We start from the raw sequence: 21,197 nt of genomic DNA, 5'->3' as shown, positions 1-21,197 counted from the left end.
GGAATAAGTTGTTCTCCCATTATTCCAGGGTCCTCTGCATGTATAAATTCACTGAAAATATTTATTTTCCTTATCATTGGGATTTGACATGTTTGGGCATCTCCATCATTTCTTTTTCTCCCTGTGAAGGACCTGAATGATCATTCTGTTCCTGGTGACACAGCAGATTTGAATAACACTGGCCTGTATCAATTTGTATCAATTAGGGCTTTTGAGTTCCAGGCCTGAGTTACAGTGATAGAATTTACTGGCTTATGTAAATGATTTCAAACAGAGAGCTTAGCGTTTTTCTAGTCTTTGCCTCCTTGCCATCTTTTCTGTGTGGGTGCCGTTCCTCTGTGCCCATCTTCCCATGGTGGCTCCTGGAGACTCTTTCAACACATACCCTTCAGATCTCCAGTCCATCAGAGGAGGCTATGTTCATTTAGAGTTATGATATGAAACCTAGAATTGTTACATCTGTTCTGGAAAGATTCCATTTTCATGGCAAAAACAACTACTTTGTTGATAAGTATGTGTGTTTTTAAAAGGTTTTGAATAGGTTAAATGCTGGGAAGAAAAAATAGAAAAATCCAGCTACTTTACTGTCTAGCAGGAAAAGGAGTTCCCATCAAGAATATAGCATTGCCTTCAAAACCAGCAAATAGATGCTCACTGTACTCAGCAGTGTGTACATGCAGACATTTTTGGACATGAGGGTGAGGTGGGGTAGGATGGGGAAGAGAGAAAGAAAAAGAAAACTTAAACATTAAAAATGTTAAAGAAAATAGAAGGTGCTAAAATGGGGAGTGGAGAGAGAGAGAGAGAGAGAGAGAGAGAGAGAGAGAGAGAGAGAGAGAGAGTAAAGGAGGGAGAAGTTGGAGGAATCAAAGCCTGGAATTGACATTATGTTACTGATGAGCTAAGTCAAGATAAGTGCCAAGTCAATGGCCACTGAAGAAGCAATGAATATGAATATGAATATGAAGAAGAATATGTTCAAAGTCACGGAACTCATCTCTTGGTTGAATTCAAAGGTACATACATACTTTCACCCTTCAGTGTGCATAGCCAGTGATCTTTGTTGTGTCTCAAGCTGGGTTTATTTTCCCTAATTGCACATGAAATCAGAAGGGATGGACAATGTAAACACACGTTAGATGAATGGTTAACATTCCACTGCACCAGCAATAATTTATTTAATTCACAGTATACATAAATCTTCCTCGCTCTGAGTGACATAATTTACTATTGCTCCAGTTTGACTCACCAGACTTCAGGATTCCACCCACACTAGGGGCTCAGTGAGATTTATAGCTAACTCTATGTTCATTTCCAGCATAAATCACAAAAATAACAACATTCACAGTATAAAGTCTTTCTGAGTTTTAAACTGTTGCAAAATGAAGCTTCTGTAGCATTTGGGGAGAAATCAAGTTGAGATCTAATCATAAATATATTTTTAAATCCTCATGTGTTCATCTTTAAGTCAGCTTTGATTTCTTCGAGGTGATTAGTCTGAGACTCAAGGTCATGATTCTCATGATTCTCCTAATTATAACTGCTGGAAGCTTGTACTTCTTTCTTCTGTGATTTGACACCATTGAAATAGTTCACTGATTACAGAATTTTGAAAGGATAAATACTTCATAATACATATATTTTTTTTCCTCTTGGTCTTTAGAAATTTCCAGTACGCAAAGTTGCAATTGTCTTTTCATGCCTCATTTCAGACAAAACATTATGTCCTGTCTAGATGTGAGTTTTTAAATCTTGGCTCCAGGACCCCATAGCTGCTTGATCTTGAACTATTACATCATGTCTCCCAGTCTTGATGTACTCATTTATAAAACTGAGAATATGCTCCCTATCTTTCATGGTTTGGGGATAATTAAATAAGCTAATGTGTCAAAAGTATTTGTGTGTTAAAAATACTCTGAAAATGTTAGGCATTCTTATTATTGTGGTTCTCACAGTCATAATAATCATCATATATTTAGTATTCTGACTTTAGCATAAATTCTACAAGTGCTTCTTCCAATATCAAAGCAAGTAGCAAGTCTGAAACATTTTGAGGTGCATATTCTCTTGTTTTGTTGTGAGAGAGGAAATTTAATTCATTGACTGTAGAGTTTTCTAATCAATGAATCCATAAAATATTACATGATTTAAAATATTTTTAAAATTTATGCATAGGTATATATGTCTGCATGAGTTTATTGGTAGCATGTGTATGCAGGAGCTCATGGAGGCCAGAAGAAGGGCATCAGATTCTTTGGAACTAATGTTGTAAGCTACTATGTAGGTACTGGGCATGCTCTTAACCATTGAGCCATTGTTCCAGCTGCACTTGGCACGATTTTTATCTTGTTATTGATGATTGATTGATTGATTAAAATGACATACTTCTGAAAACTATGAAACAGGTTTTGCAGAAATTTGTTTTCCGGGGTTATTTAATTAGCAATGATCTATAATTGATTTCTTTTTCCTTCAGGAGCTGGTTTGATGCATAAGCTCTCCTTTCAGGCAATCCTCCTAGCCGTGTGCTTAATCATTTCTGCATGCACAAGGTAATCCTGGTTTTGATTTCTTACAATAACATTTCAGAATAAATGGGGAGCTGTAATTGATGGGTAATTTTCTTGCCTCTTCCCATAAAACATTTTAGGTAGTTCTATAGCTAAGATTTGTTCATTATCTAGCGTGATACTGCTTTTTATTCTTCAGGTACCTTCTCTCTCGTCTCCAGTACATACAGAAGCTAGCATACATTGCTTAGAAATTGATTTGACCATGTGCTATATTCTGTTTAAGCTGTGATGGCAAGGAGAGCTACAATCCCGGTTTCCATTTCAGTTCATTTCAGAGCACTTGAAGTCCCCACTGAGTCTCTGCCTTTCCTATTGTAGCTTGTACCCTAAAATACAGAAGAATCAAAAAGATATTCTCTAAATTTTAAAGTCTAAATGATAGCAATATTTATCTGGAACTAACAGCATGATGTATATGAACAGATGATTTACTTCAGTCATGAGTGGATTAACAGATTGAGAAAAGGTGAGATTTATAGATAGAAAACTGTATTATAGCAAGAATTTTGAAACAGCAACCTTTGGCCACAGTAATTGATACCAAGAGTGATGCTATATTGAGGTTGCTTTGATATTGGGCAGATGTCCATGTAGAAACACTTGGCATACAAGCTTATAATGAGCTTGTAGTACTTTGCGTTCCCATGCAACATTTTTCTGAATAGTTACTGTCAGTCAATCATATGTAAAGATCCTTTGTTCATACCATCCTGATTTTATTTATTGCCTTACCCTATCAACTTGCACATGATAACTGTCAGTTTTAGAGGAGCCAGCCTCACATGGATACACAGCATTCAGTCTTTACTATAGGTGTGCTAACATCTACCTCCTATACTACATGTTCTTGGTCTGCCTTCTTGTCCATCTTTTCTCAAAACTCTAGAAAAATGTTCAAGTCCCATCAGTACTAACCCTGTTCATGTCTCAGAGTCTTTGTTCTCTCTCCCTGGCCAAGAATATTTCCCTAAGCTACTAACTTATGACCTTACTTCTTTCTAGACTCTTTTCAACTTCTATGTTAGAGAAAACTTCCTTGGCAAGTTTGCACAGAATGACACCACACATCATCACACCCATCGTCACACATATGCCCTGCTTGATTTTACTTCAGAACACTTTCTATTACTGACCCTTCATGACTGTATGTGCAGTTACCCAAATATTAATCATCTAGCTCTCACTATAAGAATGTGAGCAATCTGTTAATGGCAATTTTTGCAAGTAAAAGTGTTTTCAGTACAAGCTTGATGTCTTGAGTTCAATACCTAGAACCCACATTGGAAAAAGAGAGCCTACTCCTGAAAGTTGTTCTGTCACAGTCATGTGTACATATACACATGTATATATACATAGACACAGACATGGGATACACACACATGCGCGCGCACACACACACACACACACACACACACACGCGCGCGCGCGCGCACACATGCACACACAGAGATAAAATTTTAAGTATTTCTTAAAGGACATGAGCAATCCAGAGCTGACATCAATGTATTGCCTTACTTCTGTATCCTCAATGACCCAAGTTCATTGATATTTTTGAATGAATGGAGGAAATGAAAGTGAACAGTGAAGCCTTAAAAGCTTCACAGTCTTTAGCCTCTGGAGGCAAAATGCTTTTACTCTCAATGCCTGCATCCTGAGGTCAAACTCCTCCACTTTGCTTGGAAAGGTTGATTTTTCTAACTCCAACTCCTAGATTCTCTCACTTAAGTACAAATTTAGGCCTAGTGAGAGTTGGTATTTTAAAACAAGCCTCCCACTTAATTATGAGGTTTGAGAAACATTTTAGATCACAATAGGACCAAAAGAACAAAAGGAGGAGGCTCTATGGCTAGAAATAGATTGTAACGTTCTTCATTAATACACCAAATTGGATACTGATAATGTGCATTAGTACAATAATGGCTGGAAGAAATTATGAGGACCAATCATAGTCAGCATTCCTTTTACTTAATATATTCCAAACTTCTGAGTTGGTCAGGAAACTCTGTTTCATATATGACAGGATTTCATATGAACATTTCTTTCAGTGAAACCTTTCTCTTAGGCTAGCATATGTAGACACATCCAGCCTTGAGAAGCAGAGCTAAACTCCATATCACTTTTGGGTGAGCCGTATTTAGGAACTGATTTCCAAAGAACAGTTCGAGGAAGTGGGTAGAAATGGTGTTTGTACAATAGACTGGCACCCCCTTTGGTAAGCATGGTCACTGTCAAAGATATGAGAGTGATTATTGCCTGTGCCCTTGGGAAGATATAGTAAGAATGGCACTTTACCTGTACAGTCTTGCAAACCCTAGTCTAGCCATGAGAAAAATAAAGAGAAAACCCAAATGAAGAGCATTCAGCACATTGGAATCCATCCACAAAGGCACTAAGGCCATTGAGGACCTTGTCAGAGCAGCCTAAGGGGAATGTGTTTTCTAGATGGGATCCTGAAACAGAAAAGGGCATTAGGTGAAAACTGAAAAATCCAAATTTAAGCATTTACTCATATCCATATATACTCAAGGATTTTTTAATGGCCTGTAAAGTATTTATTCTCTGATAATTGCATATCACACATTCTGATCACATTCATTAGCTAGCATTGTCTAATGACAAGCGATGTCTACATTGCTTTAAATACTTCTCTTCACATGCATTTTTGCCATTGGCTGAGATGTAGCACGTGTTCGTTTGTTTCACCCATTTTGAAGGTTATTTGTTTTATGGTTGTTGGGTTTCATTTTTCAATTATTATGCAAAGCAGCAGGTTTGAGTGTGGCATTTGCATACACATATGTCATTATACCTTGTCACTTTTCAGTGACCTTATGCTGAGGTTTGTTCATATATAATCTAGGTAGATTCCTTCAGTGGATTTATGATTGGCAGATATTTTCTTATGACGTTGCATTGCCTCTCATCCTCCTAACACCATCCTCCCCAGAGAAAACTTCTTTAATCTTCAGAAAGCTTGATTATTAATCATTTTCTTTCAGAGACTCTACACTTCATACTGTAGTTAGCAACTTATGGTCAAACGCAGGTCATACAGTTTTTATCTATGATTTCTTTTGGAAGTTTTGTACTTCATGGTAGCCTCTGACTCATTTTAACTTTGATGTGTGAGATAAAATATATGTGAGAATTCATTCTCCTGTTTTCAAATAGTTAATTGTTTCAAGACCATTTGTCAGGACTATCTTTCCAGTGAGTGGCTTTTACATTCCTGTTAGAAATCAGTTTACAGGGCTGGAGAGAAGGCTCGGCAGTTAAGAATGAATGCTCTTACAGAGGTCAAGTTCAAATGCCAGAACCCACCTCAGGTGGCTCATAACAGCCTTTAAGTTCAGCTACAGAGTGATCTAATGCATCAGGCCTCCACCTCTGTGCATACTGTATTCACATGAATATACTGTCTTTCCTACACAACAGACATAGACATAATTTAAAATAAAAATAAATTATTAAAAAAAGCAAATCTGTTTAGCATATACATGTGTTTCTGGTTTAAGGTTCTCTAGTCTCTTTTGTTGCCCTATCTGCCTACCTTTTGGCTGACAAACTATGTTTATTTTGGAGCTATATAGTAAATCTTGACATTTGGTGTATATTCTTAGTCTAGAAGAACACTGTATGTGCTGGGAATGCAGGGTTAATATGCTCAAACGACACAATCTTGTTGTTTCAGATGGTTTGTGGGAGGAGAATTAACCAGCATCTTTACATGTGCTTTGCTGATCACAATAGCTTGTGAGTAACTTTTCCCAGATTGTTCCTCTAATTCTTGAAATTTACGCAAATTATGGTATTTAAAATAAAATGTATGTATATATTTCTTTTTTCTACTCAAGATGTTGTGAAGTCACTGTTCCTCAACCTTGCCAGCTATTTCAAAGCCACCACCTGTGCTAGGTAAGTGCTACCTCTGGTGATAGCACTGTCTGATCAAAGATGACAGATTCTAGTATTTGGTAGGCTTCTGCTAAGTAAGATTTAGTAAGTGCTACATGGAGGAGCAGTTCCAGTCAGCATACGAAGAATATTTTCCTTTACTGCTAAAAGCCTAGTAGAAGTCATAGAATTAGGCTTTATTCTCAAAAAATATAGAATTATATTTTAGGGTCTGAAACATTGAAAACAATAGAAAAATTAGTGTTCTTTTCACTTCTTTTTAGAAGTGCCATTATAAACTTATTGTATCACACTTTCAAAATGCATTATATTATGATGTCTTTGTAGGACAGCTTCCCAAAAGCCTAGCAAGTGGTTTGTTGCGAACCACAATTTCTCTCCTCTCCCTAACTCTTCTAACCCTCATTCCAGAGTGCTCTCAGGGTCTGAGAGATGCTCACAGAATTTAAAGCAGGCTTCTCAGTGCCATTTCTTGCAAGACGGTCTGTGTCGATGGCCTTAGCTTCGTTGTGATTTCTGAGACCGGCTCCCATGGGCTTGGAGATAGAGGGTGCCCTGCAGGTGAAACCAGTTTGCTGGCCTTTGCACTTGACTTTGCGCATACTTGTTTATGGAATCTTGGTCTCAAATCACTGTGGAGTGAGTAAAGATTTGTTTTGTTTACAACTCTAGTAAGTACGGATTTACTGACATGTTGAGTGACATGTCCCATAATTTCTAGTTATTTGGGTTTCTGAGGACAGTCATTCATCCAGTTTAATGAATAATTTGGTGTTGGGATCACCACCCAAAGTCTTGTTCTTAAGCCATTGTTAGCTCTATTTGTTTAAAATTCCTCTTAAATAATTACCTCCTAGCCATACCCAAATCATTTTAGATCTCAGTGGAGGCTCACTGGCTTGCCTTTTCCAGCCCTACCTACAGTTTTTCAGAAATAATTAAATATTGTGAATTAATCGTTATTTTAAGTCTCATGTCTCCTCCTTTTCTTCTCTTGGTAAGAAAGAAAAGTATGCTGTTTTATCGTAGAGATCAAATGTAGGTTTTATGCATTTATAAGCAAGCTCTACACAACTGGGATACACTCCAAGCCACCTTCATGCTCCCTTTATCTTGGTGGCTCTGATATTCATTTCTGTTAGTGTAGAACTGCCTGGTGTCCTCATTCTATTTTCGTGTGTGTGTGTGTGTGTGTGTGTGTGTGTGTGTGTGTGTGTGTTTGTATGCATGTTTGTATCTGTACCCCACTGAGTTTAAATGAGGATAGGTGAGGGGTTATTTACTGAAGGATAAGTAACTTATCCGTGGTGGCTACTCCGCTGAGGAAAGTGACACCCTTCCTCTAACCAACATTCATTGTCAATAGTCCCCTCAGGGAAGAGTGTAGCCTCCGGAGCCCTTCTCCCTCCCATGGTGGAATGTTGATGAGCACCGTTTCATACAGGTCTTGTGCAGGCAACCACATCTGCAGTGAGTTCACAAATACATCAGCTGGGGTGCGTCGCATCTGTAAGACCCTGATTCTCAGTGCTGTTCCCCACCTCTAGCTCTTACGTTCTTTCCACCCTGTCATCCTGTGATGTTCCATGGTAGCTCAGCTTTGTATGCCAAGATGACACCAAAATAAAGAAACAAACAAAGACAATTTTTATCCAAAAGGTTATTTTAAGGCCCAAATTTCAGAAGTAATAATAATGTTAAGGCTTGTCAGACAGTGAGGCATATATAAATCGCTCCTGCTTAAAAATTAAATGTACAATTAATTGGAAAAATAAATTCTCATTATCTGTAAAACGTCTGTGGTGAAGGCAAAAGGGAGCACTAAGGCATTACGGGTAGGGCCTCTAGACACAAAAGTCAAGGAGGAGCTGTCTTCTTTCTCAAGCTCCAGGCCTTCTGAATCCTAGCTCCTGAGGATCTTGAGTCCTTATGACCTGTCTGGGTAATGGTTTGCACATTTATTATGATAATCTTGGAAAGAAAAATCCTGTAATGTTTTTCTTACCTTGGAATGAATGAATTCCTTCCTTCCTTCCTTCCTTCCTTCCTTCCTTCCTTCCTTCCTTCCTCCCTTCTTCCTTCCTTCCCTTCCCTTCCCCTTTCCCCTTCCTTCCCCCTTCCCCTTCCTTTCCCTTTCCCTCCCTCCTTCCTTGCCCTTCTCCCTTCCTTTCTCCTTTCCCTCCCCTCTCCCCCTCCCCCTTCCTCTTTCCTCCTTCCCCTCCCCTCCTCCTCTGATTCTTCATTCATCATCTTTATTATCTTCATTTTTTAAACAGTCCAGTCATTATCCCCACCCTGGTCCACCCTCCCACAGTTCCTCATCCCATTTGTACTTCCCACTGTCTCCTATGGCCCCACCCCCTGACCCCACCCCACCTCATCCCACCCCTCCAGACCTCTCTACTCCCTGATGTCTCAAGTCTGTAGAGGTTTGGGTATGTCTATTCTCACTGAGCCAGACCAGGCAGTCCTATGCTGTATATGTGTCAAGGGGCTCACACTAGCTAGCATATGCTGCCTGGTTGGTGGCTCAATCCTGTAACTTTTACCCCTTTATTTGCAGCATTACTTAACTTACCAAAACCTGACTCCTAACTGTACCGAGTGCAATTTATCTGAACAGTCATTACAGTAATTTTCTTTCATGGGTCTCAAGTTCACAAAACTCAGGTGTGTGGCCAGTCTTAATATTTCAGAATTTAATAATAGTCACATACATGCAAAAAGGGTAAAAAAAATATATAGTAAATACAAGTATGGATCTAGTAATTAGGCCAAGTGAACACTAAAAAGGTTGTTTCCCCAGACTGGGAGAGGTATGGGGTGTGGACAGGCAAGCCTTCCTGGAAGAAGCACCTTGTGATCTGTCATGGTTACTTTCCCAAGTTAATTTTCAGGTATCTCTCCACTTCTCTGTGCTCTTCCTTTGTCCTTTCATAAAAGCAAACAGATCAAAACTGCATATACATCCTCCACTGACATTTTCAGGCACACCCTCATTTATGGTTTATGTACATACTTTGACCTCTCCTTCTCCTTCCCCTCTTTTTCTTGTATTATCTCTCCATTTTCTTGTCTCCTTCTTATCAGTTTTTATGTATATACTCTCTTATATGATGATCTGGAAAACAAGAACTGCATCTATCTCAATACCTTCAAAATAGCAGATATTGGATACATATTCATCAGCCCAATGATGTTTTCCTCATCATTGCTTGAAGGACTTTTTTCAGGACTTTTTTTTTGTTCCTGTGTATTAGAGATATTACAAATCTATCCTTTCTCCATAAATGTATCTAAAAGATAGTGAGACATATATGTGTGTCTTAAGCTCAAGAGTCCAGAGTCATTCATGTTTATTTACTTTCCCTTGACATAGCATCTTTGTGAACTTCCAGAATAACAATAATAAATATAATTTTATTTTGCAAAAGAAAGGAATGACTCATTAGTCTCTCTTACAGTCAGTGATGAAGGTCTAAGGAACTGGGGGAAATCATTGAGTACATTCAACAGACATCCACACTGAGCCCTCCCACACACATCTTGTACTATGCAGGGATAAACTCGATTACATGACCTCTTCTTGGCATTTCAGTCTTCTCAAGTCATACCACCTTTTACATCATCGCCTGCCTTCCTCCTTGAATTTAAAGTGTACAGTTGTCGGGGTTGTTCATGAAGGTTATCACAAGTATCCTGTGCCTCCAGTGATTCCTTTTCAGCCCCAGTGTGAATATTTTGCAAACCTATGACAGAGATCCTAGTACCAAAGCAGGTAGCAGCTTGTTCTAGTTTGATTTATGTTGCTCTAGTAAAATCTCCCATGAAAATTGGAATGGAAATCAATATAGGAGAGAGAAGGGCTTATTTAGCATAAAGTTTTAGGTTATAGTCTATCACTGAGAGGAAATCAAGACAGGAACTCAAGCAACTAGTCACACTGCATTCACAGTGTAGTGCAAAAAGAACAAATGCATACTTTCTCCTCTTAGCTAGCTTATCCCGCTCTTTATATAGTCAGGTCTTCACTGCCTAGGGAATATTGCTGTTCACAGTGGACTGAGTCTTCTCATCTCAATTAACAGTCATGACAATCTTCTACAGACATGTTGCTCTAGATAATTTCTTAACTGGGGCTCTTTTCTCAAGTCAGTAGGTTGTGTTAAGTTAATAGTTAGAAGTAGCCAGAATACATGTGTTCTCTCTACTGCTAGATGGAAACTTTTCCATTCATGCTAAAGATACATGAATTAATTAACTTTAGAGAGTTGAGACATAGAAACTACAATCATGTCCTCCAGGCCAGAAGTTTTCAACCTTTTAGGAGGCTAAAAGACCACTTCACAACAGATATTTACATTACCATTCATAAAAGTAGCAAAATCACAGTTATGAAGTAGCAATGGAAATAATTTTATGTCTGGAGTCACCACAACATAAGGAGCTGTGTTAAAGGGTTGCAGCATTAGGAGGGTTGAGAAAGACTACTCTAGGCTGTACTCCTGGCATGATGCTGATAAAACAGTTATAAAACGGTAATTTGCCAATTTCCTTGGTAAACTTTAAAGGTCAAAAGCTGCCTGGCTTCAGAGAAAAGGGCACTGAAAACTGGGGAAATTGGTATAGAGTAAACTTAAGTTGAGGCTCCACTCTTCTTAGCTGATATTGTTCAGGCTAGTTTGTGTATGATTAGATAATGCAATTGTGTGTGTGTGTGTGTGTGTGTGTGTGTGTGTGTGTGAGAGAGAGAGAGAGAGAGAGAGAGAGAGAGAGAATTATTCACTTATTTTCTCCTTTCTCTAATCTAGATTTGACAGCACTTGAGGAATACATGTGATGATGAATGTCCTCCATCTGGGAACATTAATTTGGAGTCTTCTTGGAATCAACCACTTTATTGAAAGGGAATGGATAACAGAAAAGTTAACTTGACAATGTTATTTTTTTAAAAAAAATCTAATTTCCACATGTAATAGTAATTGGTTCATGACAATAATATTAATGTTCCTTTCTTTCAAAAACACTGTTAACTAAAAAGGAAAGGACAAGAGAAAATAACAGAGGACAGACCATTTGGAGTAATGCTCCCTTGTTGTCTCTAATTCAGTGGACCTCAAACATTTATTTTGAATAGAGAATTCTGTGAGAGGCTCGAACCATGAATATCTTATGTTCTCCATCATGCAGATATGCCTTGCTAAACTACTTTAACTAAACAATGCAAACAAGCTTATATTATTCATAAAAGATGCATAGGAAACAGACACCATTTGTACATACAATACAATAAATGTATCCATTTGAAAATGTACATTGATTTTAGATGGTGAAAATAGGTGCTATGGTTTGCCTCCAGATGTCCATGTGTTGAAACTTTGATTGTCAGTGTGGCAGTGTTAAGAGGTGTTAGACTTTTTAAGAAACAGGGCCAGTGAGATTTCCTTACATCTGAGAGAACTTCACTCAGTATAAATGGTCAGTCCCTCAATCTGTCTCTGGCTTTCTGTCCAGCTATATGATCACTTCCTCCCATATCCACTGATGTGATGCTATCCCTTTTCATCACTCAGTATTCTGCCTTGGATATTTTATTATAGTAACAAGAAATAGGCTAAAAGAAAGGCAGACATTGATGGGAAATGAGCAGGGGAGAGCCATTCCTTGGATTATGAATTCTTTTGTACAATTTTCCTTACTAGATTTTTCGTTTTGATTTCTGGGGAATAATGATCATCTTTTATTTATGTTATGATGAAAATATGATATGTAAAATTTCTTTAAGTTCAAAATGAAGGAAAAATTAGTGTTTTAAAGCACATGAAAAAGATAAAGCTGTAGAGTGGACTGAAAGGTTATAGAAGACATTGAGTATTCTAGTCTCTCACCAGGAACTTTCAAATATAGCCTGCTAAGGATGCTCCATGGTAAGAAACGTCTGTGTATAAAACTACATACTTTAAAATTAATACCAAATCAATCCCTTTTATATCTACAATGGTTAGCATTCATTGTCAGCATGACTATATTTAGCATTACCCATATGACTCAATTCTAGGTTTGTCTACATAATTGTCTCTAGAGAGGTTGAAGAGAGAAGACTTACCCTGAACTTGGGTACCAATATCCCGTGAGCAGAATAAAAAGAATAAAAATGTCCTTGGCAGAATAAAAAAGAGGAAGGAAATAAGAGAGCTGAGCACCAGCACTCACCTTTCTCTCTCTCTTTTTGACTGTGGACACAATGTGACCATTTATTCAGGTTCTGGCGCCTTGTTTTCCTATCACGGACTGTATCCCTTTAAACCTTGAGTCAAATAAACCTTCCATTCCTTAACTTACTTTTGTCAGGTATTTTGTTAAAGCAGTAAGAAAAGGAACTAATGCCATTTGGTTTCTGTACATTTTTGGTTGAATGAACTTATATAAGTTCTTACCTATTTAAGTAAGAAGACTCACCATCAAATTACATATACAGTAGTGTGTATGTATAATTTATATTTGTCTACCTCCATAAACCTTTTCACATATCTATTGACCTTGATCACTTAGATTTCTTATTCATTTTCTACTAGTTTATGTGTGTTTTGTCTTTTTATTTGCTTGTTTATTATTTATTTATTTGATTTCAGAGAAAGGATTTCTCACTCTACAGTCCAAAAGTAGCCTAGAATTCACTATGCAACTTTGACTGACTTTAAACTCATGACAACCCTCCTGACCCAGGCTTCTGAATGCTGTGAGGATAAGCACAAATTTTCAAGACTGACTGTGTATTTCCACTTTAAATTGTATGACCATCCTATGTATTTTACGAGATACATAGCAAACAAATATTTTTCTAAACCCTTTGCTTGAATTTTTTACTTTGTTGATTTTTTGTTTTTGCTGTGCATAAGTTTTTAATTTAAAATGTTCCCATGTGCTTATTTTCATTCTTGTTGCCTGAGATTTGGTGTGGTAGTAAAGCCATCATCATCATCAACAGCAGCAGCAGCAGCAGCAGCAGCAACAACAACAACAACAACAACAACAACAAAACTAAAAACACCCGTCCCCCAAATCACTGCTGAAGTCAATGTCAACAAACTCCCTTTGGTTGCTTTCCATTGTCTCAGAGCTTACATTTAGGACTTCAACAGGTCTCAATACCATACTGTATATGGTATGTTGTAGTTTGATCTGGAATGCCCCCACATGCTCCCATGTTGAAGGCTTGGTCCACACATTTGAGAAGTGGTAGCAACTTTAGAACATGGCCCTAGATGTGTGACTGGAAACATGATTGAAAGTCATGGTGGAACTTGGCCCCTCCCTCTCCAAGCTGCCATGAGGTAAATTCCTTTGTTTCAGCATTGTCTCTCTATCATGTTTTTCTTCAAGTAACCACAGGTTGAAACGTTTAAAACCGTGCACTCAACTAATCCTTTCAACCTGTAGTTTCTTATGAAAGATATTTTATCACATGGCATTAGATAAGAATATCCAACTTTCTCAATAGCGTTTCTTAGCAGAACTATTCTGTCCGCAAAGGGCTTCAAAAGCAGTTATACATGAGATTTTTATTATTATTAATTTATTTGTTGTACTTCTCCTCCCTTTTCTCCTCCCAGCCCCTCCTTTTCACCTACCCTCCCTCCAATACCCTCTCTGTTTCTCCTAAGAAAAGAGAAGGCCTCCCATGGATATCAACCTCCCTTGGCATATCAGGTTGTGGTAGTCCTAGGCACATCTTCTCCAGTTGAGGCATAACATAGCAGCCCAGTTAGGGGAAAGGGATCCAAAGGCAAGCAGCATCATCAGAGACAGCCCCTGCTCCTGGTGTGGAACCCCACACAAAGACCAAGATGCACAGCTGTTACTTATGTGCAGAAGGCCAAGGTCCATCCCATCTGTGCTCTTTGGTTGGCTATTCAGTCTCTGTTTGGCCCCTACAGACCCAGGTTAGTTGATTCTGTAGGATGTTTTTTTCTGATTTGTTTGTTTGTTTGTTTGTTTGTTTGTTTTGTTTGTTTGTTTTGGTGTCTTTGACCTCTCTTGCTCCTTGAATCCTTCCTCTCCCTCTTCCACAAAAGTCCCCAAGTTCCACTTATTGTTTACCTCTAGGCCACTTCATTTGTTTCAATCAGTTGCTCTGTAAAGCCTCTCTGATGACATTTATGCTAGGCACCTGTTGGTAAGTATATCAGAACACCATAAAGAGTGTCAGGGTTGGGTACTGTCTCATGACCTGGGTCTTAAGCTGGTCCAGACATTGGTTAGCCATTCTCTTAATTTCTACTCCTTTACCCCTGCACATCTTGTAGGTAGGACAAATTTTGGGTTGATGGTTTTGTAGCTGGGTTTGTGTTCCAATTCCTCTATTGGAAGTCTTTCCTGTAGAGGTGATGATCATAAGAATGAGGTTTTAAGATAATGTAATCATTGATTCATTGATACTTCTGTCTCCATAGTTTCCTTTCTTCCAGTATTATCAAGAACCTAGAAACTCTAAGTACATGTTTGTGATGGTTTGTACATGCTTGCTCCAGGGAGTAGCACTATTTGAAAGTGTGGCCTTGTTGGAGTAGGTGTGGCCTTGTTGAAATACGTGTGTCACTGTGGGAATGGGCTTTAATACCCTAGTCCTCGCTGCCTGGAAGTCAGTCTTCCACTAACAGCCTTCAGATGAAGAAGTAGAACTCTCAGCTCTGCCTGCACCATGCCTGCCTGGATGCTGTCATGCTCCTGCCTTGATGGTGATGGACTGAACCTCTGAACCTGTAAGCCAGCCCCAACTAAATTTAAATATTGTTCTTTTTCTACTTCTTGTTTTTTTAGAGGAACCTCTCCATTCTTTATTCAGCCCCAATAAGTTAAAGGGTAAGGGTAAAGCAGGGTCTCCTAGGTGAGGATGGTGCTGACAGAGGATAGAATCTCAGCCAGATGCTCCAGGATCCCCTCTTCCTGGCACAGCAAGTTGCCCTGGAAGTTGAGGAGGACTAGTTTGGGGCAGGAGACAAGAGGCTGGAGTGTTGCAGACTGATGGAGGTGGTTATTACATAGTAACAACTGCTGCAGCCTGGGAAGGTTAGCCAAGCCATCCAAGTTCTCCAGGGTATTATCACTGGCCTGCAGCACCTCAAGACAGTGCAGAGCAGCCAGGGCTGAGGGCAAGGCTGGGAGATGATTATGGGACAGATCAAGATGGGTGACAAAGAGCAGCTGTTCCAGATGGCAGAACACTGTCAGATCCTTGTGAGCCAGGTGCAGCACACACACGTTTGCGTACTCCATCTTGAGAACACTTTTCCAGCAAGAACTTGCTGCACAGATCATCCAAGTAGGCTGTTCTCATTGGGTCCATGGCTTTGGGGTATTGGAGTACTGCAGTATTTCTTTCTCATAGAAGAGAGGGTCCAGTGCCTGCACCAGGAGGATGATGGTCAGCAGGCACCATTTATTCTCAGGCTCCAGCTTCTGCAGCTCCTTACAGGATTCAAGCTCAGACTGTAGCATTGTGGACTTTTCTACTAACAACTCACACCTAAAGAGCTGTTCATCAATAGCTGGGTCTGAGCACAAGCACGCCTGATGACCTTTTAAAAGCATGCATTCCTTTTGGGCATCACTTCCTGTCCAGACGACCTTGAACGTGTGCTGGGCAACTGGTCATTGAGAAAGAGGCAGTGGGCAGGTCACGGAGCCAGACATGGCTGGGCCAGTTCCTGCCATCTGGAGTACTCCACTCCACACTCAAAGGTGCCTCATCAACCAAGAGTAGCAAGGTCCTCATCCTGGAGCCCACTCTCAGGAGATGAGAAAAGCAGACTGACAGACAGGCCTCTTCCCAGCTCACATGCAGGCAGCACAGAACATCGTGGGGCTCTGCCTGATCCAGGAGCCAGCGGGCGATAGAACCAGGCACTCTGATCACTGGGGTCAGTAAAGAAGGCATTTCGCACCACTGTCAGCTCTTTCAGCAGTCCCTGTGGGCAGGAGTCTGGCTGCGGGTGCAGCTGAGGCAAGAGGCAGGAGCGATAATGCCTGGAGGAATATTTGGAGAAGTTTCTGGTGATGAGGCTGCACAGTGAAGGTGAGTTCCACTGCAGGGGTGACAGCAACCAGTGAAGTTACAAAGTCCCAGCAATGAAAGCTCTGCTCATCCGCTCATCCACTCATCTGCCTGGAGGAAGCAAGCACACAGTTCCAGCTCCCAGGCCCAGTTGGGCTTAGGCAGGCAGCTTAGCAGCTAGCAGCCATGCTTCGAGTGCCATAGGACTTAAGGTTCACATGCAGACAGCTCTCTAGGAAGCTTAGTTCTGCCTTCATGAGCAGCCAACTCCTCAGGGGACTTCTGGGTTTCTAACTGCTGGAGCACTTCTCTGAGACAGTTCCAGAAGGTGGCAAAATCAGGGCTGGCTCTCAGAATCTGGCTTGTCAGTTTTAGCACTGATTCATCCAGCTCGCCAGCCGGCTGCTTCTCAAAGACAGCTTGAGTGGCTGACAGGTAGAGCTTTAGCTTCTGCTCCCACTCTAGCCTTCTGGCCTCTGCCTGCTCTTCGGATGTCTTGGCCTTCAGGTGCCCATGCATGGTTTCAACTCAGCGCTGGGGACAGGGGAGGGGGGGTGTCAAGAGGTAGCCCATTCAGCCTGCACTGGGGGAATATTGTCCTTATAATGTTGCCTTGGTCATGGTGTCTGTTCACAGCCATAAAACCCTAACTAAGACAATGATCTCCAGAGAAGAGGGACTGGACTTTGGGATAAGGTTTTACATCACTTACAAATGACTTCTGCTTCACAGTCCAGCTCTTTTGCCTCCTTGAAAGTGTTGGAGTGTGATCCTGCGATTTTTCCAACTTCCTCAATGAAGTCATTGTCTCAAATTTTACTGGAGAAGAGCCACAAGATCAACTTACTCTTTGGAGTTGCCACAAAACATTCATAATTGCTAAATAAACTAAGAAAACATCTGTTGCTTATCAAGATTTCCTGGGATTTCTAAAATTGACATATTTTAGCCCAAAGCAACAATTAAACTTTATCGGGGGAAAAATGTGGGCACGTGCAACTGGGAAAGCTTCCCTGGAACAAGACTGAGATTCACTCCTGAAAAATCTCATCCTGAGACCACCAGGATTAGGACAGCTCTCTTCCTGTTCTTAGCCTACATGTTCCAGCCTATTATTACCTCTACCCACCCCCCCCACCTCACGTAGTCTTTGGCCAGATTACAGGTTCAACTTCCTCACCCATAAGAACCTGCCTACCGTGTTCTTGGAATTCCTCTTCATGGAAATGAATCTTCCCTGGAACCTCAGCCCTAGCCAATAATGTTCACCAATCTTGAAAACCCCACTCACTTCCCAAGGTCTATACAGTCCTTGTTTACAACAATAAACTTGCTCTCTCTTACTGGAGCTGTTCCTGGAAGTCATTCTGTCATACTCATGGTCCTCTAAACCCTGCCCCTCCTGCCCTCCCTCCCCTTCTTGAGCTGGTGACCAATTACTTCCCAGAAAGGGAAAACCTGCTTATACATGTGGTACCTTTTAGACCCAGAGCAAGATAGGGGTATATATTGCGTTTTGCAGCCTGCTTGGTACTGACTCATGACCTCAACCCCCCGGCATCACTGATCTGCTGTACAAAGTTTGGGGTTAATAAAAGAAGATAAACTGATCAACCATTTCCAACCCTGTTTAAGGTTTTATAAAATTTGTGACTGTAACAAAACATTTATAATTTTGTAACAGAATAGGAAATGGGCACCTGGTCCCTGGTCCTGCCCTTTAATACAGAGCCAGGAAAACCCTGGTAATATCCTGGGTAATAGTGATGATGGGAGAATCTTACATAGAACTGCTAAACCCACTGGGATTTTCTGGAAGTCATGTGTATCTTCCAGTCTAATGAAGACACACTTGATGAATTCCTGGACACCTACAGGAAGGGAACTGGCCATTAGACAGAGCAGAGCATGATTAGAAGCCTGGAATTCTATGTCCCTTCATGTCGTAGAGAAGAAAATAGAGACAGAAACTGAGCTAACTGCTGACCACAACCACGTGATGGAGCCTCCACTAAATATGTCAGGTGTAGCATTTGGAGACCTTCTTGGTTATTTTCCACATGCAGGAAATATGGACGATGCGCCCAAACTCATCTGGCTCTTTATTTGGCTCTGTGTATTGTTTCATCTGTTCATGCACTATATTCTTATGATATGTTTCCTTGTAAGTAAATTACTAAGTGCGCGTAAAGTGATTCTCTGAGTTCAGTTATTAAAACTTTAACATGACCAGGTAGCAATGGTGAATCCCTATGTATAAGCAATGTATATAGCAATGTTGAATCCCTATGTATAAGCAAGTCATATTGAGACCTGGAAATCTGCCAAGGAACTCCCTTTCTGTGACTGATATCTTCGGTGGAGGAGTAGAAAAAAGTAATTATTATTTAATAGCTGATTCACATATAACTCTTTATAAACAGGAATAATCTTAAAACAAAAATGATACAGGTTTTTGGAGAGACTTGAAAGTAGCATTGACCATTCTCCCCTGCTGTTGATTTGGTAACATAATCTTAGTAGCGCCAATGTGGTGCTGAGGTCATGGAGGATGCTTAGTAATCTACTGGGCTTTAGCCCATGCAGGAACCAGAAGACGCTGGAGTCTGGTGGCAGCAAATGGCAGCAGCAGCCACAACAATGGGATATATATAATTACTAGGAAGAAATAAACGCTGGCAGGTAAGTATCATTGCTTTTTCCTCCAACCTGACCTCATCCTCTGGAGGATGTTTTCTGCTATTAGTTAATTCTGCCTGTAATTTCTCTCACAGATCTGCCCAGAGGTAAACCTCTTAGTTGATTATCAATCAGAACAATTTAACAATCAAGATTATCCACCATACACAGCAGATGCCCAATGATATGGAGTCTGTTTCCTGAGTATTTACAACTTTTGATGAGTATTTTCATGTTTGCATCAAAAGATGACATTTGTGTGTATTGATTCTAGAATCTCATTTATTTAGTGAATATCTGCATAGCCCAACCATAGGTCAAGAGCCAAGCTCCTGGCAACGTACACCAAAGCAGACAGTTTCAGCTCAATAACTGAAATATTAGTAAGAAAGCCATTATTTTAAAATATTTTGTTATTAAAATACTAAAAATATAGGAAATGAGCTATAATATATAAATTTGTACTTTTTCATTATTATAACCAGACCACATGCTATATACATATGTATACATATATATGTTATACACATGTATACATATATATATAAACTATACTGTCAAAGTCCTCCAGAGAATAGAACCAATAGGATTTATTAATTAATACTTATAATATAGCTATGTATGACAGGTATGGAATAAAGAATATAATTTTGTAGTCTACTGTATTAATAGAATATATAATATAGTATATGATATAGTATTTAATATGATATATAAATGTATATGTTATATATAAATATATTTATGTGAGCATAGTTAGTATACAGCACATACCTTATTGGTTATATTTCTATGGGGTAATTTGTTAATGTAGCAGGTATGACAATTTTCATATATTTCAAAGAAAGCATGCCTCTACCCTCCAATCTATGTGAAGTTTATGTCACATCAGTGTATCAAAGTAGAAAAATATGTGTAGAGGGAGTAACTCAAGTTCTAAAGTTCAGCTAGTACTTATTGTTATTTTTAAGAACATACTAAGCAAGAATTGAACTAGACAAAAGTTAATTTACAACCTGGCATCTGCCTTCAAGAACTTTGTCTCATAGGTAAAGAAAGTATTGTGCAAAACAAGAAGAATGCAATATAGTCACTGGCGATGGGATGCTCCAAAGAGTTGCTCATTGGAGCTCTTAGTTTTAGATGCTAGATAAAATTATGTATGTCATAATTTAAATAGTAACATTCATTTCTCATAAATCAGAAGGGCGAGAAGTCTGAATCCTAATCACAGTGTGTGGTGAGGACACTCTTATCAGTTAGAAAATGGCCGTCTTCTCATTGGATCCTCACATAGAGGAGAAAGACACCATACCTTCCTCTTTCTATAAAGCCACTGAGCCCATTCACAGGAGGTCACCCTCATGATCTTGTTCTTTTTCCCCACCCAAATCTCCACTTGTTAATACCATCACTCTGGCACAAGGGCTTCAGAATAAGAATTTGGATATGAACAAGATAAAAACGATAGATAGAACACTCACTGTAATTAGCTTTAATTGTCAACACAACCTGAAATTACCAGAGAAAAGAGACTCATGGAGGAGTCCTCTTCATTGTCTTGTCTTATTGGCATATCCATATGGGATTATCATATTTAAATTACTGGATGAGGAATGACTCAGTCTATTGTGGGTGATGTCATTTTCTCAGAAGGCTATCCTGAACTGTTTTAGTGAAATCAGTGTGGGCATAAGCAAGTAAACACATGAGCATTCATTCCTTTTTGCTCTTGACCAGACGTGTTGTGACCAGTTTGAGTCAAGTTCCTGCCTTTACTCCCTAAAGAGATGAAGTATAACCTAGGATTTTATGCTGAAACACATTCATTTCTCTCCTAAGTTTCTTATAGTCAGGGCATTTCATCACAGTAATATAAATGAAACTAGAACTCCCTCTTACAGAAAATGTGCATCAGCACTAATAGAGATACAAATTTTGCTAAAAAAAAATACATTGGTTTATATGAGTCTTCT

At 39.5% G+C, this 21,197-nt stretch overlaps 1 protein-coding gene and 1 pseudogene across 1 annotated transcript in view; one reads left to right on the top strand and one right to left on the bottom strand.

The window, feature by feature from the left end:
- Tmem71 (transmembrane protein 71) overlaps positions 1-12,825 on the top strand; it is a 33,452-nt gene extending 20,627 nt beyond the window's left edge. The window contains exons 7-10 of the mRNA XM_032916155.1: positions 2,477-2,552; positions 6,265-6,326; positions 6,428-6,488; positions 11,300-12,825. Of these exons, the coding sequence (XP_032772046.1) occupies positions 2,477-2,552; positions 6,265-6,326; positions 6,428-6,488; positions 11,300-11,315 (215 nt within the window). The 3' untranslated portion in view covers positions 11,316-12,825. The remainder of the gene's footprint in view (positions 1-2,476; positions 2,553-6,264; positions 6,327-6,427; positions 6,489-11,299) is intronic.
- Positions 12,826-15,371: 2,546 nt separating this feature from the next.
- On the bottom strand, positions 15,372-17,061 carry LOC116890120 (annotated as a pseudogene).
- Between the last annotated feature and the right edge of the window lie 4,136 nt (positions 17,062-21,197).

The sequence above is a fragment of the Rattus rattus genome, chromosome 1 (genome assembly GCF_011064425.1).
Source record: "Rattus rattus isolate New Zealand chromosome 1, Rrattus_CSIRO_v1, whole genome shotgun sequence".
NCBI lineage: Eukaryota > Metazoa > Chordata > Mammalia > Rodentia > Muridae > Rattus > Rattus rattus.
Note: the sequence above shows the minus strand (reverse complement) of the source record. Positions and strands in the feature narration are given on the sequence as shown.